At 37.2% G+C, this 16,077-nt stretch overlaps 1 protein-coding gene across 7 annotated transcripts in view; it reads left to right on the top strand.

The window, feature by feature from the left end:
* The window catches only part of LOC121330766 (ras GTPase-activating protein nGAP-like), an 87,103-nt gene that overhangs the window by 43,619 nt on the left and 27,407 nt on the right, over positions 1-16,077 (top strand). For 5 of the 7 annotated variants that reach the window (XM_041277506.1, XM_041277505.1, XM_041277503.1 and 2 more), the window contains exons 2-3: positions 1,653-1,780; positions 2,448-2,574. In XM_041277506.1, coding sequence (XP_041133440.1) covers positions 2,448-2,574 — 127 coding nt within the window. In that variant the 5' untranslated portion in view covers positions 1,653-1,780. Of the gene's footprint in view, positions 1-1,652; positions 1,781-2,447; positions 2,575-3,839; positions 3,927-9,496; positions 10,004-16,077 lie in introns of those variants that run through there. The other 2 variants (XM_041277507.1, XM_041277508.1) reach the window with 2 other exon arrangements.

Below are 16,077 nucleotides of genomic sequence, written 5' to 3'. Positions count from 1 at the left end.
CTTAATAGAAATTGCTCTAAAATATGGAATGTGTTTTTAAGTACATGGAGATGGAGACCTGAGTCATTTATAGTACCTACATACAGTCGTCTAATGCACAAACTACAGCAGGCTGTTTACTGTACTAGACTATAATTTCTTACCATCGACTGCAATCTTTTGAAAACCCACCATGTCATCTGGCACAAGGAATGCAGTCTGGTGTCCCTGCTTTCCCCATCTGTCAGTGCTTGCAGGTCTTCATTGAAACTCACTGCTGCGAATTTGCTTTCTGGTGGAGAAATACTACAGTAGTGCTCTCGCCAACACCTGCTGGTCGCTCCAGTTCTAATTGACCACCATAGCTCCGAGACCTGGCTCATTCAGATCTGACAGGTTGAACCTGCAGCTGCCTTCGCTCCCCCTTTTTTAAGGTCATATATTTTTGTTCAGTGAGCTTTCACTATCCATAAAATGATATATGCAGGCACCTAAAGGCTAAAGCTTGTGACCTCTGACCCTTGGCTGACATAAACATGAAAGTGTGAAACTTGGCTGTTTTCATGCTGTGTGATGCGCAGTGCTGTGACAGACTTGCTCTTTTGCCAATTACTGTACTGACTGTACTGTTTGTAGCCTTATATTGGGATAATGCATTCGTTGTTTTTTTTTTTTTTTTTTTATCATATTCTCATAACTACAGCTTTTTTATACTCTGCCTTTGTACTATGACAGTCCGGGGATTTGGTTTAGTCAGTGACAGACTAGGCTGTCTTTATCTATTCGTTTTATAAGATGTCCATAAAGAGCCAGAGTGATACGATATTAGAGGTGGTTTGATGTACTGGGGACTAGGAGGTCACAGTCTTTGTGTATGCAAGGATCACACAGCATAGGAATTGATGCCTTTTTATTGCCTCAATCACTTTGTAATACACTTACATTGTTAGTTTGTACATTGTGTTACAGTAGATTGTGGGTGACCCTGTTCAAGGCAATGGGAAAAAAATTAAAATAAATGCTGTACAATTTCAAACAGCAACTCCAGCACATTACATTGCAGGCAGCAGATTGCTAGCATCTTTTGCACTGACTTTAAGCTTAGATTTTATTTATTTGGAAGTTATAGAAGTTTCACAGCATTTGCATTGCAGAGGAGACGGATTCACCCTTTCTCCCTTACCAATGAACTTTGATGTCACCAGAGAAGTAGTATGCACTGTACTACACTATAAACCTACTGCATGACTGCTTGTTATTGTGAGTGCATCAGTTGGAGACATTGCATATATTTACTGCCATCAAGTGGTCACACAATATTATGCAAACACATACTTTTCAACCTCTTCCCATCCCCCTCAATACAGGATTCACAAAAAGAGCATTTAATGTATCAAGCTCTCCAATTCCTCAACATACTGTGCATAAAGCTATCATTTGTGGACAGGCTATGCTTTTTAGAACTACACTTTCGTGTTGTCATTATTTCTACAAGATACTGAGACAGTGTTCTGTAATTACTGTAATGTTCTTTGCAGTAAATACAACTTTTCTGTGAAACACACATCGTTGGTTTGTATTGCATACTGGACCTACATTTGTGTTTACAATATGACATTTGACTTGCTGCTCTTGTCCACTTTCTACTTCTTTCCTTTTGGTTTCTTCTTCAGATGTGAAGGGGCCACCCACCCACCGACTGTCTTGTGGCCAGTCCCCCTACACCGAAACCACCACATGGGAGAGGAAGTACTGCATCCTGACAGACAGCCAGCTGATACTGCTCAACAAGGAGGAAGAGGTAAGAGGAGTGCCCTCAGTGTGGCTGGGCCTGTTCTTTGATACTGTCAAATACACTCACAGCTGACAGTGGAAACACCATTCCATTATTATTTATACTGTACCATACATACAGGTTTACTATGATGCCAATTTTCCACACTTCATTGGTATGAAATGTTGTTTCTTATTGAAACCAATGTGAAACTTGGCTCAAACTGCTATGTAACAGGAGACTGGTATGGATCAGATTCATAAATTACTTGCTAGTGAACCCCTTAGACAGATTTTAAAGTCCAGCCCATACCTTCGGGTCCCTCTAGTGAATTTAAATATAATGTGCAACCCATGTAAACTCTAGTAACCTGTTTAGACACACTGTCCTATGGAATCACAGTCCTATGGAATCACATTTTCTGTATAAAGGACCGGTGTTTATGTAGCTGGTGTTCTTACTCTTTAGATAACATCTTCTGTTTTTTTTTTTTAAGAATTATGATCTGTGACTTTATGTTAATAATGTGCAGAAAAAAGCAAACATACAGTGTAGGGTGAACCAATATCTCTTTCCATACATGGAACAATCCCACATTAACTATGTTAGTCTCCATCATCTGGTGGTATGAACAGAATGGGAAAGTGTGGGCTCAGAATTCTCATGACCGCTGGTTTTGTTCTCTCCATCACAGATGCCGGTTGAGGTGCTCCATGAAAGCCAGTCAGACTCCTCCAAGGGGAGAAGCCTGCGGAGGACAGTCAGTGTACCGTCGGAGGGGCAATTCCCTGAGTACCCACATGAGGGTGTTGCAAAGCTGGGTAAGCCAGAGACAAACTTTTTTTATAGAGACTTTGCTAGGGGTGGGATGGTGAGCATTTAATTGCTGAGAATGAAAAGATAGAAACAATCTTCTCTGAACCACCCCTTACAAACAAAGATGGTAACCAAGACACACTTTTTATCTGATAATAAAGCTATTGGGGGAATAAACCATGCAACACTGTGCACAGTGTACTAATCTGATGAGATCTTAGACCTTCCACCGTCCATATTCTGGGCAGAAATATTATATTAAGGATTACTTTCCATCTGTCTCTGATTATGTGGTTTACATAATAAAATGTCCATGTGGACTTATATATGTTGGTGAAACTACAAGACCTCTCAGAACTACATTTCTCACCACCCTCTTTCTCACTGGTAAATCCATCTCAGTTACAATGTGAGCAGGAGGATGATGGGAAATGTAGTTCTGAGAGGTCCATGCAGGCACATTGGAAGCCATCTTGAGGCAGGGATTACTATTTGAAGTGTTAATTTTGAATGATTGAATCACAAACTCATTGCGGTCAAGTGTTCATGTGTTTTAATGGCGAGCTCTCTGTCTATTCACTACAGCTTGATGAAGGGCACCGGGCTGAAACATTGCTCTGTTTTTAACTTTGTTCTTTTTAAATAATAAAGTATGGAAATTTGATCTACTATCTGTTATTATGGTGTTGCACCTCTCCTTGCATTAATGGTGTGATCGTGACCACACAACTTTGATAGTATGTTAATTTTAGAATGATTTTAAACAAACACACTGTGCTTTACTAAGAAAGAGCTGCTGCACTTGCAGTTATTGGACTCTCCACTATTTTTGTGATAATGCTGTATTGTCATACAGATGTTGTCTGATCTCTATAATGGTGTTAAACAGGTTAGGTTCAGGTGAAGGGGTTATGAAGTAGTAAGTTATATTTGCCCATAAAGTAGTAGATTATAAACTTTGACATTCCGTAATTGTTTGATACACAAGGGTTGGTGTATTGGTTATTAAAGACGGTATGGCTGTATTTCTACTTTATAAGTCACTACTGAAAATGATGCACAGCCTGCTGTAGAATTGGATTTTTAATTCGTAAGTGCTGTGCAATGTTGTGTTTCTTTTGCTGTGCCTCATACAGTCCTGAAAAATACATCAGCCTTATGCTTCCTGTGTGGTGAGGCAGTATTGCTAGTCATTACCGGTTGTCAGCAATTGCAGATAATGTCAGACACAAGAGAACAGACATGGGTTGGTTGGTTGATTTGACACAGCAAGAGTAATAAATTGAGTTAACTGGGTGAAGATCACACTTGGTCTTAGAAGTGATGCCAAGACACATTCTGTGTGGTTTTCAATCAGGTGAGTTGGGAAGTCGTTCAGAAACAGAGAGACTTGGGGCAAGTGCAGTTCCTCAAAATATAACTTTGAGACTACTCTTAATCGTACATTTGATTTCAAGTCAATTTTTAGTAGGAATGTGGTCAGGAAAATGAACAGAGGTATTTACCTGATAAAACATTGGATTTCTTTTTCATTTTTTGATCAGCAATGATTTGTTGTATTTGATTTCAAGCTGTAGGTGTGTTTTGTAACTGTTACAGTAGCTACTTATGAAAGTATATTTCTTCTTCGCTTTGGGGTAAGACCGTCATTTAAATATGACAAAAGGATACAAGTTTAACAAGTTTATTTTATGGAATAGTTTATTTCATGGAATTGAGTCATTCTTCTCTCCAGACTATTCTGGTTACATGTTTTTTTAAATATGAAGTGTTTAGCATTTCAACTGGGTTTTGTTGAAGTAAGTCGTAACTGAACCACCAGATGGTCCGTCATGCACTATACAAATAATAAAGTAAAACACCTGTGTAGCCCTTTGCAAATCTAAGTTATTGTGAAAGGAAATCACTTTCCATCCATTTATTTACACATTTGTATAGAACCAGCATGTAACCCAGCTATGTCTGTTGTGCGTGGTGTTCCAGGGAGTAGAGTGAAGTACAAGATAATCTCGCATACTGTTAGGACAGGGACCCACACTTATAGTCATTGCCTCCATACCCTCCGAATTAAATAGCAGGTTGTCTTCATCTGTTTTTAAAATCTGAGTAGATATTTATATCTACTGTAGTCAGAGCAAAAATCTATAAATTCTAAATATAATGACAGCTTTTAAAAACATAACGTTTTCCTTGATATTTAAGTGTTTTGATGTAATTCCAGTATTTGTACAGGCTTCAGTTGTCATACAATATAGTCATACAGTGGTGCTGTGTTAACACATTGACAGCCAGTGCTGCATGTTTTACATTTTATGGAAAACTTAAGATGGTGCTGTTGTACCCCAGAACACCTGCTGTATAGGGACTATAAATATTCTTCTAATACATATAGATTAACACAAAGTTATGGGTCCATGTGTTTAAAATGGGAAATATACAGTATATTTATTTATTCTTTAGTGTTTTCACAGTCTGTTGTATGTGCTATTCATTTTCTCTCTGCACTCTCATATTTCCAGCTTTGTATAATTAATACCTGAGTGAGCTCAGTGCACAGAAGCAGAATAAAGTACCAAAGGTCTACTCTGAATAGCCTGTGTGATTGAACAATAGTTCATTGGTTTACTGTATGAAACAGAAGACTGCAAAATAACTGAATGCTGATTTATTTTAATCAAGTTGTTTGCGTGAAGATATTTGGGAAAGTGGGCATGTGCTCAGTGTTTGGAATTCAAAGCAACAGACAGAAAAGTTCTGTATTTTTGACCCAGCAGCAGTGGAGTGGGCAGTGAGGTCTGTGGCCTGCAGGACCTGTGTGTTCAGTGCAGCAGCAGGAGGAGGGAGAACTGCATACACTGACTGCTTACACAGGATTTTAGCACCATGAGACAAACACAAATCATTGCTGCAGACCATGTGAATTTATTGCAGCAGCCACTGTTGCTTAGAAATACACACGTGTCGTTTCTGAAAGACTCCAGATTTCTGTTTTATTCTGTAGCCAGCTCTATTTAGAGCCAGCAAGGTTCACAAGGTAGAGCACTGGAGCTATTTTGTTTGACAATGTTAGGGTTACCAGTGACAAAAATGCCTGATTTTCTTAGCTGGTTCTGCAGTGAAACATTTATACAATGACAGTTGCCCTTAGCTGTGAAAACAATGGTAAAATAAATAAATAAATAAAAATGGTACTGCTTTTTCAGTGGAATTATATATTTTTAAAAATGCAATTATTGTGTAGTGAAAAATTATTGTCTTGTTACATTTAAAAAACACATTTGTTTTCATAAGTAATCTGCAAGAAGTTAATTTTCAATTTTATTTGAAATTTCATTAGTAGAGTTCCTTCTACACTAGAAATATTCTTGTTTTCACACTAACTAAAATTAAATAGGCCTATTTCTCAAATAGTTTTGTTCAGTTTGTGTGTCATTGCTTGAAGTGACACAAATCTTCTGATCCCATGCTGCTTAGCTTATTCTGCTTGTGGCTCCAGAATTACATTAATTTTAGTCTGTGTTATAGTTTGTCCAATTTTAAAGTTGCCATTTCTAACACTGGAATACAATGTTATGTTGTTTGTTGGGAGCTTTCTGGTTAATATGCAATTTACATTTCATCAGTCTTATAGAACATTGGTGTAGGGCTACACATCCCAGAAGCATTACTGATTGAAGTGCTTTTAACAGTGGTTTTACAATTGCCTCAGGCCTTTAAAACAGCCTTGAATTTTGTACCCTGTTTGTCTAGGAATTGATTTGTTTTGTGGGTGGTGATTATTGCTCTTTTACAGAAGTGCATGTAGTTTGACAAAGCTGGTTGTCATGTAATGTTCTTTCCCTACGCAAGCTTACAGATTAAATTCTTGAACCCCTGCACATTGTACACCGAGCTGAATTCTCACTCGCTGTCCACCACTGTTTTCTTCATTTCAAAGTGATGTAAAAAGTTAGTCAAGCAAGATCACTTTCTATGGGTTATAATGCGTAGTGATACCCCTGAGATGAAATGACTAACTAACCCTCATCCCAGTGGTTTGTTATTTTTCAAATTAAGTAGGAATTATAGTACATTCCCTCTGGAGTCTATCTGCATCGTGTTTGGCCCTGTGATGCTTAGTTTTGACTAACGCTAAGGCTTAGTCAATGCTGGCCAGGGATCCATTTCACAATCTTCCAATGCGTAAACTACAGCTTAATTGCAAAATTGGTGCGTATGCAGTATTCTAAAGCAATACCCAAATTATTCAAGAAATCCAGCCTATATAACAATATCATTTAATTGAGAGGTTTTTTCAATGGCCGCAAAAGTGGTATACACTATATGACAGCTATAACCTATGCTGGTTAAAATGAATAAAAGTAATACGCTGTAAAAACAAGTTTTTTTTTTTTTTTTAATGAATTTCACTTTTAACTGACTTATCTGCACCCATCCCATCAGTTTTGAAGAATGCAGTTACTTATAAATGATTTACCCCTGATAGACCAAGCTGAGGTGATAGTCTAGCTGCTTCAATCTAATTGTATTATGTACTGTAATAATGAAAGCAAGCAGTCACACATGAGTTGCATTTTAGTTCAAGACTGAACGTGTTGGTGGGACCATGCAGCTTTTAAAACTATTTTAAAACTATTTTAAAAGCTGCATGATACAGTTGGTTGCCACCGCTCTTGGTCACACCAGGAGATTTCTTTGAACTGTTTTTCACATCCCTGCCTGTACCAGTCACTGTACTTGTGACCTTCATGGCTTTTAACATTGTTTCACTGTGTGAAACGTTTTTAAACTACTGTATTTGATATACTGCTACAGTAAAGTAGAAATAGTGGAATATTGTAGCCTGTGTGGTGTTTTTGTATCTATGGAAAATGCGTCTTTTTTAAAGGGCTTTGATACGCACAAAGTGCAGCTTTCCTATAACAATCCCATAACATGTGAATCAGTTTCAGATATAAAGAAAATCTTTCTGTAAGTCCCCATGTAAATATTGTCTAATGCAAAAAAGATTGGCTGTAAAGGGAGTCTGCTTGTCAAAGGCTCTTAGTCTTGTGCTATGCTTCGGTCAGCTGTGTGTGTTTTTTTTTTTTTTTTTTAACATGCTAAACCCACACATTCATCCAGGTGGTTTTAACAATAAGGTGGGACTCCATTGCATGCTTCACAGCAAAATAATGTCTTACAGTACAAGCTTCCATTTTAGAAGCGCCAAGAAACTGGAAATAGTTTTTGAATTTTAGTTTCTTTTAGTATTTCTAAATTCATCGCTTTTGAGTGTTTAATAGTTATGGATGAAGCATTGAGAACTATATTGTGCGCACTGTGGCAAATAACTTAAGCTACAATCAGTTCATTGTGGAGGCCTGGAAAGGAAAGAAATGCTCCAAGCTGCAATGAAACCTCAATAAGTATACAGTCGTGATTGAAGCCGTAGGGTTTAGATCTTGCAAATTTGGTGCATTTGAATATCTCAATATTTGAATGAGCCACGGTACAGTGCAGTTTCGGTACATAGTGCTGGAAGCATGACACATATTGTTTGTCTAAATCTTCCAGTAAAGCCTCTCATACTGGGTTCTTGGAGTCCCTGTCGGAATGGAAGACTCTTTTTGCAAGTTCCGATTGTTTCTGATTGATGAGGCAGAGAGGGTCGGCAGATCTGTTGCAGATGTGACATCTCAAGTTACTGGGAAATATTTCGCCTATGCAGTGCCGCAGGTTTGGGAGTAGTTAACCCCAGCAGTACAAGGCTGCATCAGTGTGCAGCAAATAATTAGAACACATTTGTTTGCCCCTTTTGCCAGTGCTGGTCATCCTTAAATAGCTCATGCTGAAAGAGACAGGTCTGGCACAACACAGGTTTCAACCCCTTGCCAATCTGAGTATATTTAGGTACTCGCTTCAGCACAATAGCTGTTTTAAAGACATTTTTTTCTTTTGTTTTATTTTAGTAATGTGACTCTGCTTGCTTATTTAAATTTGAATTCTGTATTTTGAATGCAACAATTACTTTGCCATCTAGCAAATGCATTATTTTGACTCCAGACTAAAATGGCTTATGCAGCTGTCACAGGTAACATATTGTGTGACTACCAGTACAGTATCATAACCGTGGTGATCTTGCTTCCCCTCCATACCAACAGCGAATATCCGCATGAGAGTTGTGTTTATCCCGCTCAGTCACGCACTGTGCATCTCAGAGGATCTGCGTCATTGCCCTTTTATCATGACTGGGCTGTGAGTTTAGCGGGAGGATGGGTTCACAGCACAGTTGCCAAGTCCGCTTATAATACGCGGAACTGGGCTTGTTATTTTAACAAATCCCTTTAATACAATCGCTTTAATACAAAATCGCTTTTACAATTTTAGAATCCTATCCCCACTCGTTCGAAAGAAAAACTATTTAAAAAAAAAATACGGAATTTGTATAAACACCCACACTCCCCCTTTCCTCTGAAACAGGTTGTGCTTCTTTTGAAAGACCGTGCCGCTTTTTTATTTATTTTTTTTTTTCTGGTGACACTGCAACACTGGTTCACAGACTAGTGCAGTATGTGTTATACATGTGCAGGAAGCCCTGCTGTTAAGACTGTGTACTTTTCATAACAACGACACGAGCAGGCTAAGAAAGAAAATATACTTAACAGCATGTGGTATTAATGTTAAACTTGTTTTGTTTTTGACGAGCGGGAAAACAATTTAAAAATAAACTGCCTTCAGGTAAAAAATAAACATTATTTTAAAGTATCGTCGGATTTAAATTGATTGATTTTAAATTAGCATTATCTTTATCAAACAGCTCTTGTAAAGGAGGATAGAGGGAAATAATTGCAAACTAGCGTCAAGTACAAAGGATACGTTGTGGCATGTTATGCACTTTGAACTTGCTGTACGTTTTCTTTTTTTTTTACATTCACAGATTAACTGGCAATAAATAAACATTTGATTTTACAACGTAATGACTAAAAGCGTCAGCATTCCCAAGAGGCTGGTGGATTTGGTGACATTGGTTGACATACAGTAAAAGAAAACCCATGAAAAAAAAAAAAAACAGTTAGAGTAAACGCAAGAGATGGAATAGAGAAAAGACCCCCTGTTGAGCCAGAGACAGATGAGATCTGAGAAGGGGCAAGGGAGCTCAGCTCAAGGAACGATGCACGCGTCATTTGTGTGTTTGCATTCGGATTCGGAGGTAGGAAGGCTGCTTATTATTGTGCTCCAGTGAATAGAGGAGCATAATAGAAGCTGAGTGGGTTTGACTGGCTTGGGATGTGGCGTGTCAACATTCCAAACGGTTTGGGGGTGAGAAAGAGGCAAGCATAGAGGCTAAAGAATGAGCTAGAAAGAAATGTTAACTTTCTTGATCGTTGCACAGGCAGTGTGGTGCAAGCATGCAGGGCGTGTAACAACAGCATAACATCACGCAGTTTACAGGTAAGTTATATTTTTCTTTTATTATTATTATTTTTTTTAATTTGTATTATCTTATTTCTGTTTTCTAATCATTGCCATTCTGTTGGGCGGTAATAACATTCATAAGGCATAAGACAGGCGTTGAAACATTTGACCAAAGAGTAACCAACTCTTTCTTCACCAGTATCGACTAACTAAACTCAGTATTAACTACCGATATTAAAATATGTTGAAATAACCTCTTCATATCGATATCCGCAGCCCAGCGAGTGTCTGTATTGTAGTGTAATTTGAAACAAGTGTACTAGAAGTTTTATAGTAGCATATGTTACAGTAGAGGGGAACTTTATGTGGTCTTATCAGTAATTGCAGAGTCATTATTGTTTCGGGTCCGACCAGATAACGATAACAACTTTTCAAAGAGTTATTTTTAGATTATTTGGGGAAGTGATTGGCGTAGGTTGTAGAGTTTGACAGTGAAGTGGTTCAATAGCCGTCGCTGTTGAATCATTCGCCGGTCTTTGACCACCTCCAAGTTGCGCGTTGATTCAGTGGAAGTGGTAACGCACTGCTTTGAAACAGGAACAACGTTGTTTGTTTTTCCTCGAAGTGTTTTCCTTTTTTGTTTATATGTCTTGTTTTGATATGCATGTTGACTGTAAGAAAATAACTGTTGAGTGGAGATGGGCATTTTATAATTCCACCGCCACCACATTCAAAAGGAGTGCTTTATTGCACAATACAGTTTCACCAGATATACCTGTTGTAAAATAAACCCAAAACAAAAGGAAAACAATACCCCACTTGTGTTTACAAAGTGGAGGCTGTCTATCAATTTGCTGAGTAATACATCACAATGCTGTATATTTGAGCCATTGTGCCAAACGTAGTTCCTTGCAAATTGGCAGCAGAAAGTTTAGCAATAAAAGACCTGTATTAAAGTAGTTGAAAACATACAATTCTTTAAAGATAACTTTCCTTTTTACTCTTCTTTTTTTCTTGCTGTAATTATGTTGAACACTCAGTGTGTACTCAAAAGGTGACTTACTGTGGTTACTTGCCGAATATTGATAATTACAATAATAAAACATCACTCTTTTCTGCTCATTAACATTGCACTGATTTTGTAAACGGTCAACAACTTATGTTGTCAGCAAGCATGCATGAAGTTGAATCTATTTGATGATTGCAGCGTACCTAACAAGCTATTTAAAAAAAAAAAGGTTAATAAATACATATCTGTTCTAAATAATTGTTGAACTTGTTAAAACACAGGTTGTCTTGTCTGGTGACACAGGTTTGCTGGTTTCGATTGGCACAGTACAGTATGGATCAGTTAGGGTTATTTAATGGATTTGTAACTAATTACGACATTTCCCCAATTAGCTTGACTGCCTGGTTTATCAGTAAGTGCACAGGAAAAAAAAATTTTAGTCACAGTTTGGGTGTCAGGCAGGGTTAATCCGGGCCTCAGGTGCAGGGAGGGTGCTGAATCCTTGACAATGAGACACAAGAACACGAGTTACAAAAACACATGCCTTTGTGTGGCATTAACCTGAATCATGTGTGTTACCTGTCTTCTGAATACTTTATTCCCTATAGTACTGTATACTGTTTTTTTTTTTTTCTTATTTAACTTTCGAGTGCAGGCCACTTGTGTAGCACTGTCTCAGAGGTCAGTGTGCTCTATTGACAGTCTGCTCTGAAATTTGGTTTACAAGTAAATATTTTAAATGGTTGCTAGGAGTTTTCCATTTACTGGTACAGTGGAACGTTGCATATCCAACTGTCAGATAACCGCCCTGATCAATTAAATAAATGTTAAAAGTAGGCTATGAGAATAATGGCATTGGCAGAAAATGCAGTTGCCGCGATGGAAACAGAAAGAAAGCGTTATAGCAATCAGCCTTTTGGTGCGTATCCCTTTCAGAGACGGCTGTATGCATTAATATGATGGCGCGCACGCTTGCAGATATTGGCAGTGTGTTTTAGCTTTTAAATGCATTTGAATTAAACAAAGCAAGCTTCATAAATGCAGTGCTTACCAGCTGTTTGTTTAAAATAGCCAAAGCCATATTCAAACCGAGCTGCTTATCGGCTGTTAGCAATATCAAGAAGATCGCAAAGTACCATGACAGAGATATTAAGAAAGCAGAACCAAGGAGGCAGGGACTTCTAGAGTTAAGAAAGAAGCCATCAGTTGCAGGTTACTTTTTTTTTTTTTTTTTTTTTTTTTTTTTTTAAAGCTTTGCGTGGAGATGACTTATAGCAAACCACATAGCAACATTGTGTATTTGTGGCCTAATTAACCTTGTTTACATTTGCTTACTTTTAAAGCAAAACAATTCCACACTTTTTAAAGCAGTTTGAGTGGTGTTTTTGTTTACTAACTTAATTATGGATGTGTAAATGCTTTTTCTATAGATGTTCGCAAGTCTGACTTTTTCACATATCCGCCTATACCCCAGTCCACAGGGGGTCAGATATGCAACATTGTACTGTACTTAGTTTTTCAAGTAGAACGCTGATGAAGGCGCTAGCTAAGATGTTTTACTATTAAATATTTAGTCTGGTGGGAATGACAGTTTTATTTATTTATTTTTTCTTAAATGTATTGAACTGTACCTGTTGAGCAATACTGTAAATCACGTCTGTCTGGGTTCTGATGTCCCAGCTAAGCCAGCACCTCATCCAGAGCCCTGTTTTCATTGTTACTGTACCAGAGGGTCATCGACCATGACTCCCTTCACATTGCAGAGAGAGGACATCTTTTGCATTGTTTTATTAGGTTTTTGTTCCTTGCTAAACTAAAATCTTTTAAGTTGGAATGGAGCTGAACGTCCTTATTAGGGGTTATCAAGGAAATCTTGAGGAAAGGCTGGTCCTTCAATTCGTATCTGACGGGGACCATGAGAACACTAAAAATAGTCTGTGCTGTGAAACTTAAGTGGCCGTATTGTTGACCATAATCATAATAATCAATGTGTAATCTTTGTTTACTGGTTTTGAACTGTAGGTTCTGTACCGGCAAAAGCAGGTTGCTTTAGATTCTTGGAATACTTTATTAGTCCCTCCTAGGCATATTTTCAGGATGTTGGTAGAGCAGTGACTAGACTCTCTATCACATTGTCAATCTTTTCACCTTGAGTTCAGTTACAGAGGGTACTTTTTTTTTTTTTTTATTGACAATTTCCATTGGTCTGTGCAGGATATGTATTTTTCCATTACTAAAACTTGGGGTTAAAATCCAAAATCCCAGGTACAGTAGCTTGAAATTTTAACCTCAGAGACACCTGTGTTACTTACATGCTTCATACTTCATTCTCGGACAGTTTCTTTACATCATACTGTTTGGCATATGAGATGAGAGATGGATACGGATATGCTGACCCTGAAGTGGGGTACAGTAGTCACTCTGTGACACTGCTTGCTGTTGTTGGAGCTTTAAAATTGTGGAGTGACAATAGTTTAGAATAAACAAGACTCGTATGTCCCTATCAATTGCCTAAGGAGTTGTCACTTTGAGTGATTGACACTTAATTTAGCCATGGGGCATTCTGGGAAATGTAGTTCGTACTCCCTGTAAAAATCACACTACTCATCCTATCACCCAACTCTGGGTTTCTGTTACTAGAATTAGGCCTACTGCCTGAGAATAGATGTCCACTTTAAATAATCAATATTTTTATTAAAGATTGCTTCAAAAGGAGTTAAGATGTGTAATCTGTTATAATGGAAAGGGAAGCTTGTAACGTGATTACAGCTAATGCAGTTTTTTAAGCCAGCACCAGTAAATGCATCCTAAGGTTTTATTATCGTTAAACTGAACATGCATGCTCATAGAACAAATGCATAAGCTGAAGATTAACATATAAAATGTAATTCTTTTAAACCTTGCTTTGCCTGTTAATAATAACAATAATAATAAAAATAATACTGTAACTGTAATACTGCATCGTACTGTAACACCTGTTAAGCACTGTTGTAGCCTAAAGTTGTACGTGTCCAGATTACAAGATTATAAAAGATAAATGAGAAAAAGCGTAAGGTAAATATATGAATAAGAATGCACAATACTGAAAATCTGGCAACACTTTCTACTGTATACTGTACGTAGCAGATAATTCTATTCAAAATATATACTTGTGTTTATTGGTTCAGTTTCCATTTTACAATCCAATCTTTGTACAGTATAGATTTTAAAATAAACCCTCCGTTATACCATCTGAAGAAGCACTGTAGGTTTAACATCTTAATCGGCTTTTGTGAATATTTTATTGGCTTTCTCAATGATTGAATCTTTGAGATTATCTTGTTTTCATCTTGCCTGTCCTTACATTAAAATCCACAGACCATCACTGCAGTGATATTTGAGCATGGATGGGCTCAATTAATTATTCATATAACTGGCTAAAAAGGGATGCCCAGCCTCAGATTCTTTCTTCTTTGCTGCTGTGAGAATGATTTCCATCCCCTACAAAGACAGCACCATCCATATACCTACTGTACCTTAACCAGAAATAAGAAATCACTGCTTTAAAAAAGTGATGCTTTAAATTGATTTACTCTATGCCCTAAATTCATGCCCTCTCTCTTGTGGCATTATGTACAATGGTGCACTTTTTATTATTTTTTATTTTAAAAAAAGCCACTGGATATTAAGGTTACACAGTAATTCCTCTTTGACCCGCATTACTGTTATTACAGGCTACTGTAATAAGTGTACTGTACGATATTTATTTCATTCTCACAATAATGTATTTTAAAAGTTTGCACTGCAAGGGGCTGTGAGGTAACTGTTTAAACTTGTTGTAATATGCTAACTAAAACAAAGTCAAAACGGTTTGTAAGTTAGCATGTACATTTGTATCCAAGCGCCTGACCAGTATTATTGTACATTGTACAGTACATGATGTTCTGTGCATTGAGGTTTTACACTGAAATAAAATTGAGATAGTAGCGAAACACAGAAAAAAGGAAACACTGCAGTTGACAAGTATGCCCCATCAATTGTTTATTTAAAGCCATTGATAGTTTTATAATGCTTTTTATAATAATTGGTTTTGGATCTCATCATCAGTGGCAAATGTCAGCTGAAATGAATTTTAAAATCTGACCTGGTGCCATTGTGTTATTAATTTTACTAACATTTTAACATACAGTACATCTGTTAGCTGGAAGCATATTGTAAATTCTGTCACATAAAGTAATATAGAAACATGTAGGCTATTATCTATTGTGTTTTTTTCCTGCTGGTTTCAAATTCAGAAGTTGGCGATGTACGTTTCCCTTGCAAAACATGATGACAAGTGACATCACTTTGTCACTATCATATTATCGCTTTATCATTGGAACCTGTCAAGTTATTTACTGTGTAATAATGCAGTAATGCGAGCAGCCTCGGCTTAGTAACTTTGTTTAAAAAAAGTATTACTTGTCATTCAGAAAAAACACTAATGAGCCAAGTTCAGTCTCATAAGCGTAAATCAGCAGCTCAATTCCATTGGAACAGATCAATGGGTTCTCTACTGGGAATTGGCCTGTGATTGATGAATCTACTGTGGCGTCATGGAAACACGTTAACTGGACCAGTCTTTGCTGTGTTAATTTGAAAGGCAAGCTACATCCTACAGCTGGTTAGTACTGTACTGTGCATTTGTGTCAGAGAAGTGCAGATGAAATGCAATTCTAACTCACAGTAGACACACATTCAAATCAATCCATATTCTTTATCAAAATACAGTCTCCGTTGTGTATTTCATATTTTCTGTTTTTTGAATCACTGGCATGGGACTGATATTTATCAGTTTTATGTGATTTATTTATGGATTATTTTAGTACAGTAGCAGAAACACTTCAATATCATTATCAATGCTGAAATGCATTTTTTTGTTGAATTTCTCTTGGCTATATGAATGTGACATACCCCCAAAAAATATGTTGGTGTTAATGTTATCATTAGTTGACATTAGTACAGTATTTCCAAGTGCTGTTTGGCATACAATTATTGGTTAAAAAAAAAGATTGTATTAAGTGGAAGTTTATACTGTTATGTGCAGCATGGTTTAACAGTACTGTATTTTCTGATAGTACAG

This window comes from Polyodon spathula, chromosome 18 (assembly GCF_017654505.1).
Source record: "Polyodon spathula isolate WHYD16114869_AA chromosome 18, ASM1765450v1, whole genome shotgun sequence".
NCBI classification, from domain to species: Eukaryota; Metazoa; Chordata; class Actinopteri; order Acipenseriformes; family Polyodontidae; genus Polyodon; species Polyodon spathula.
Note: the sequence above shows the minus strand (reverse complement) of the source record. Positions and strands in the feature narration are given on the sequence as shown.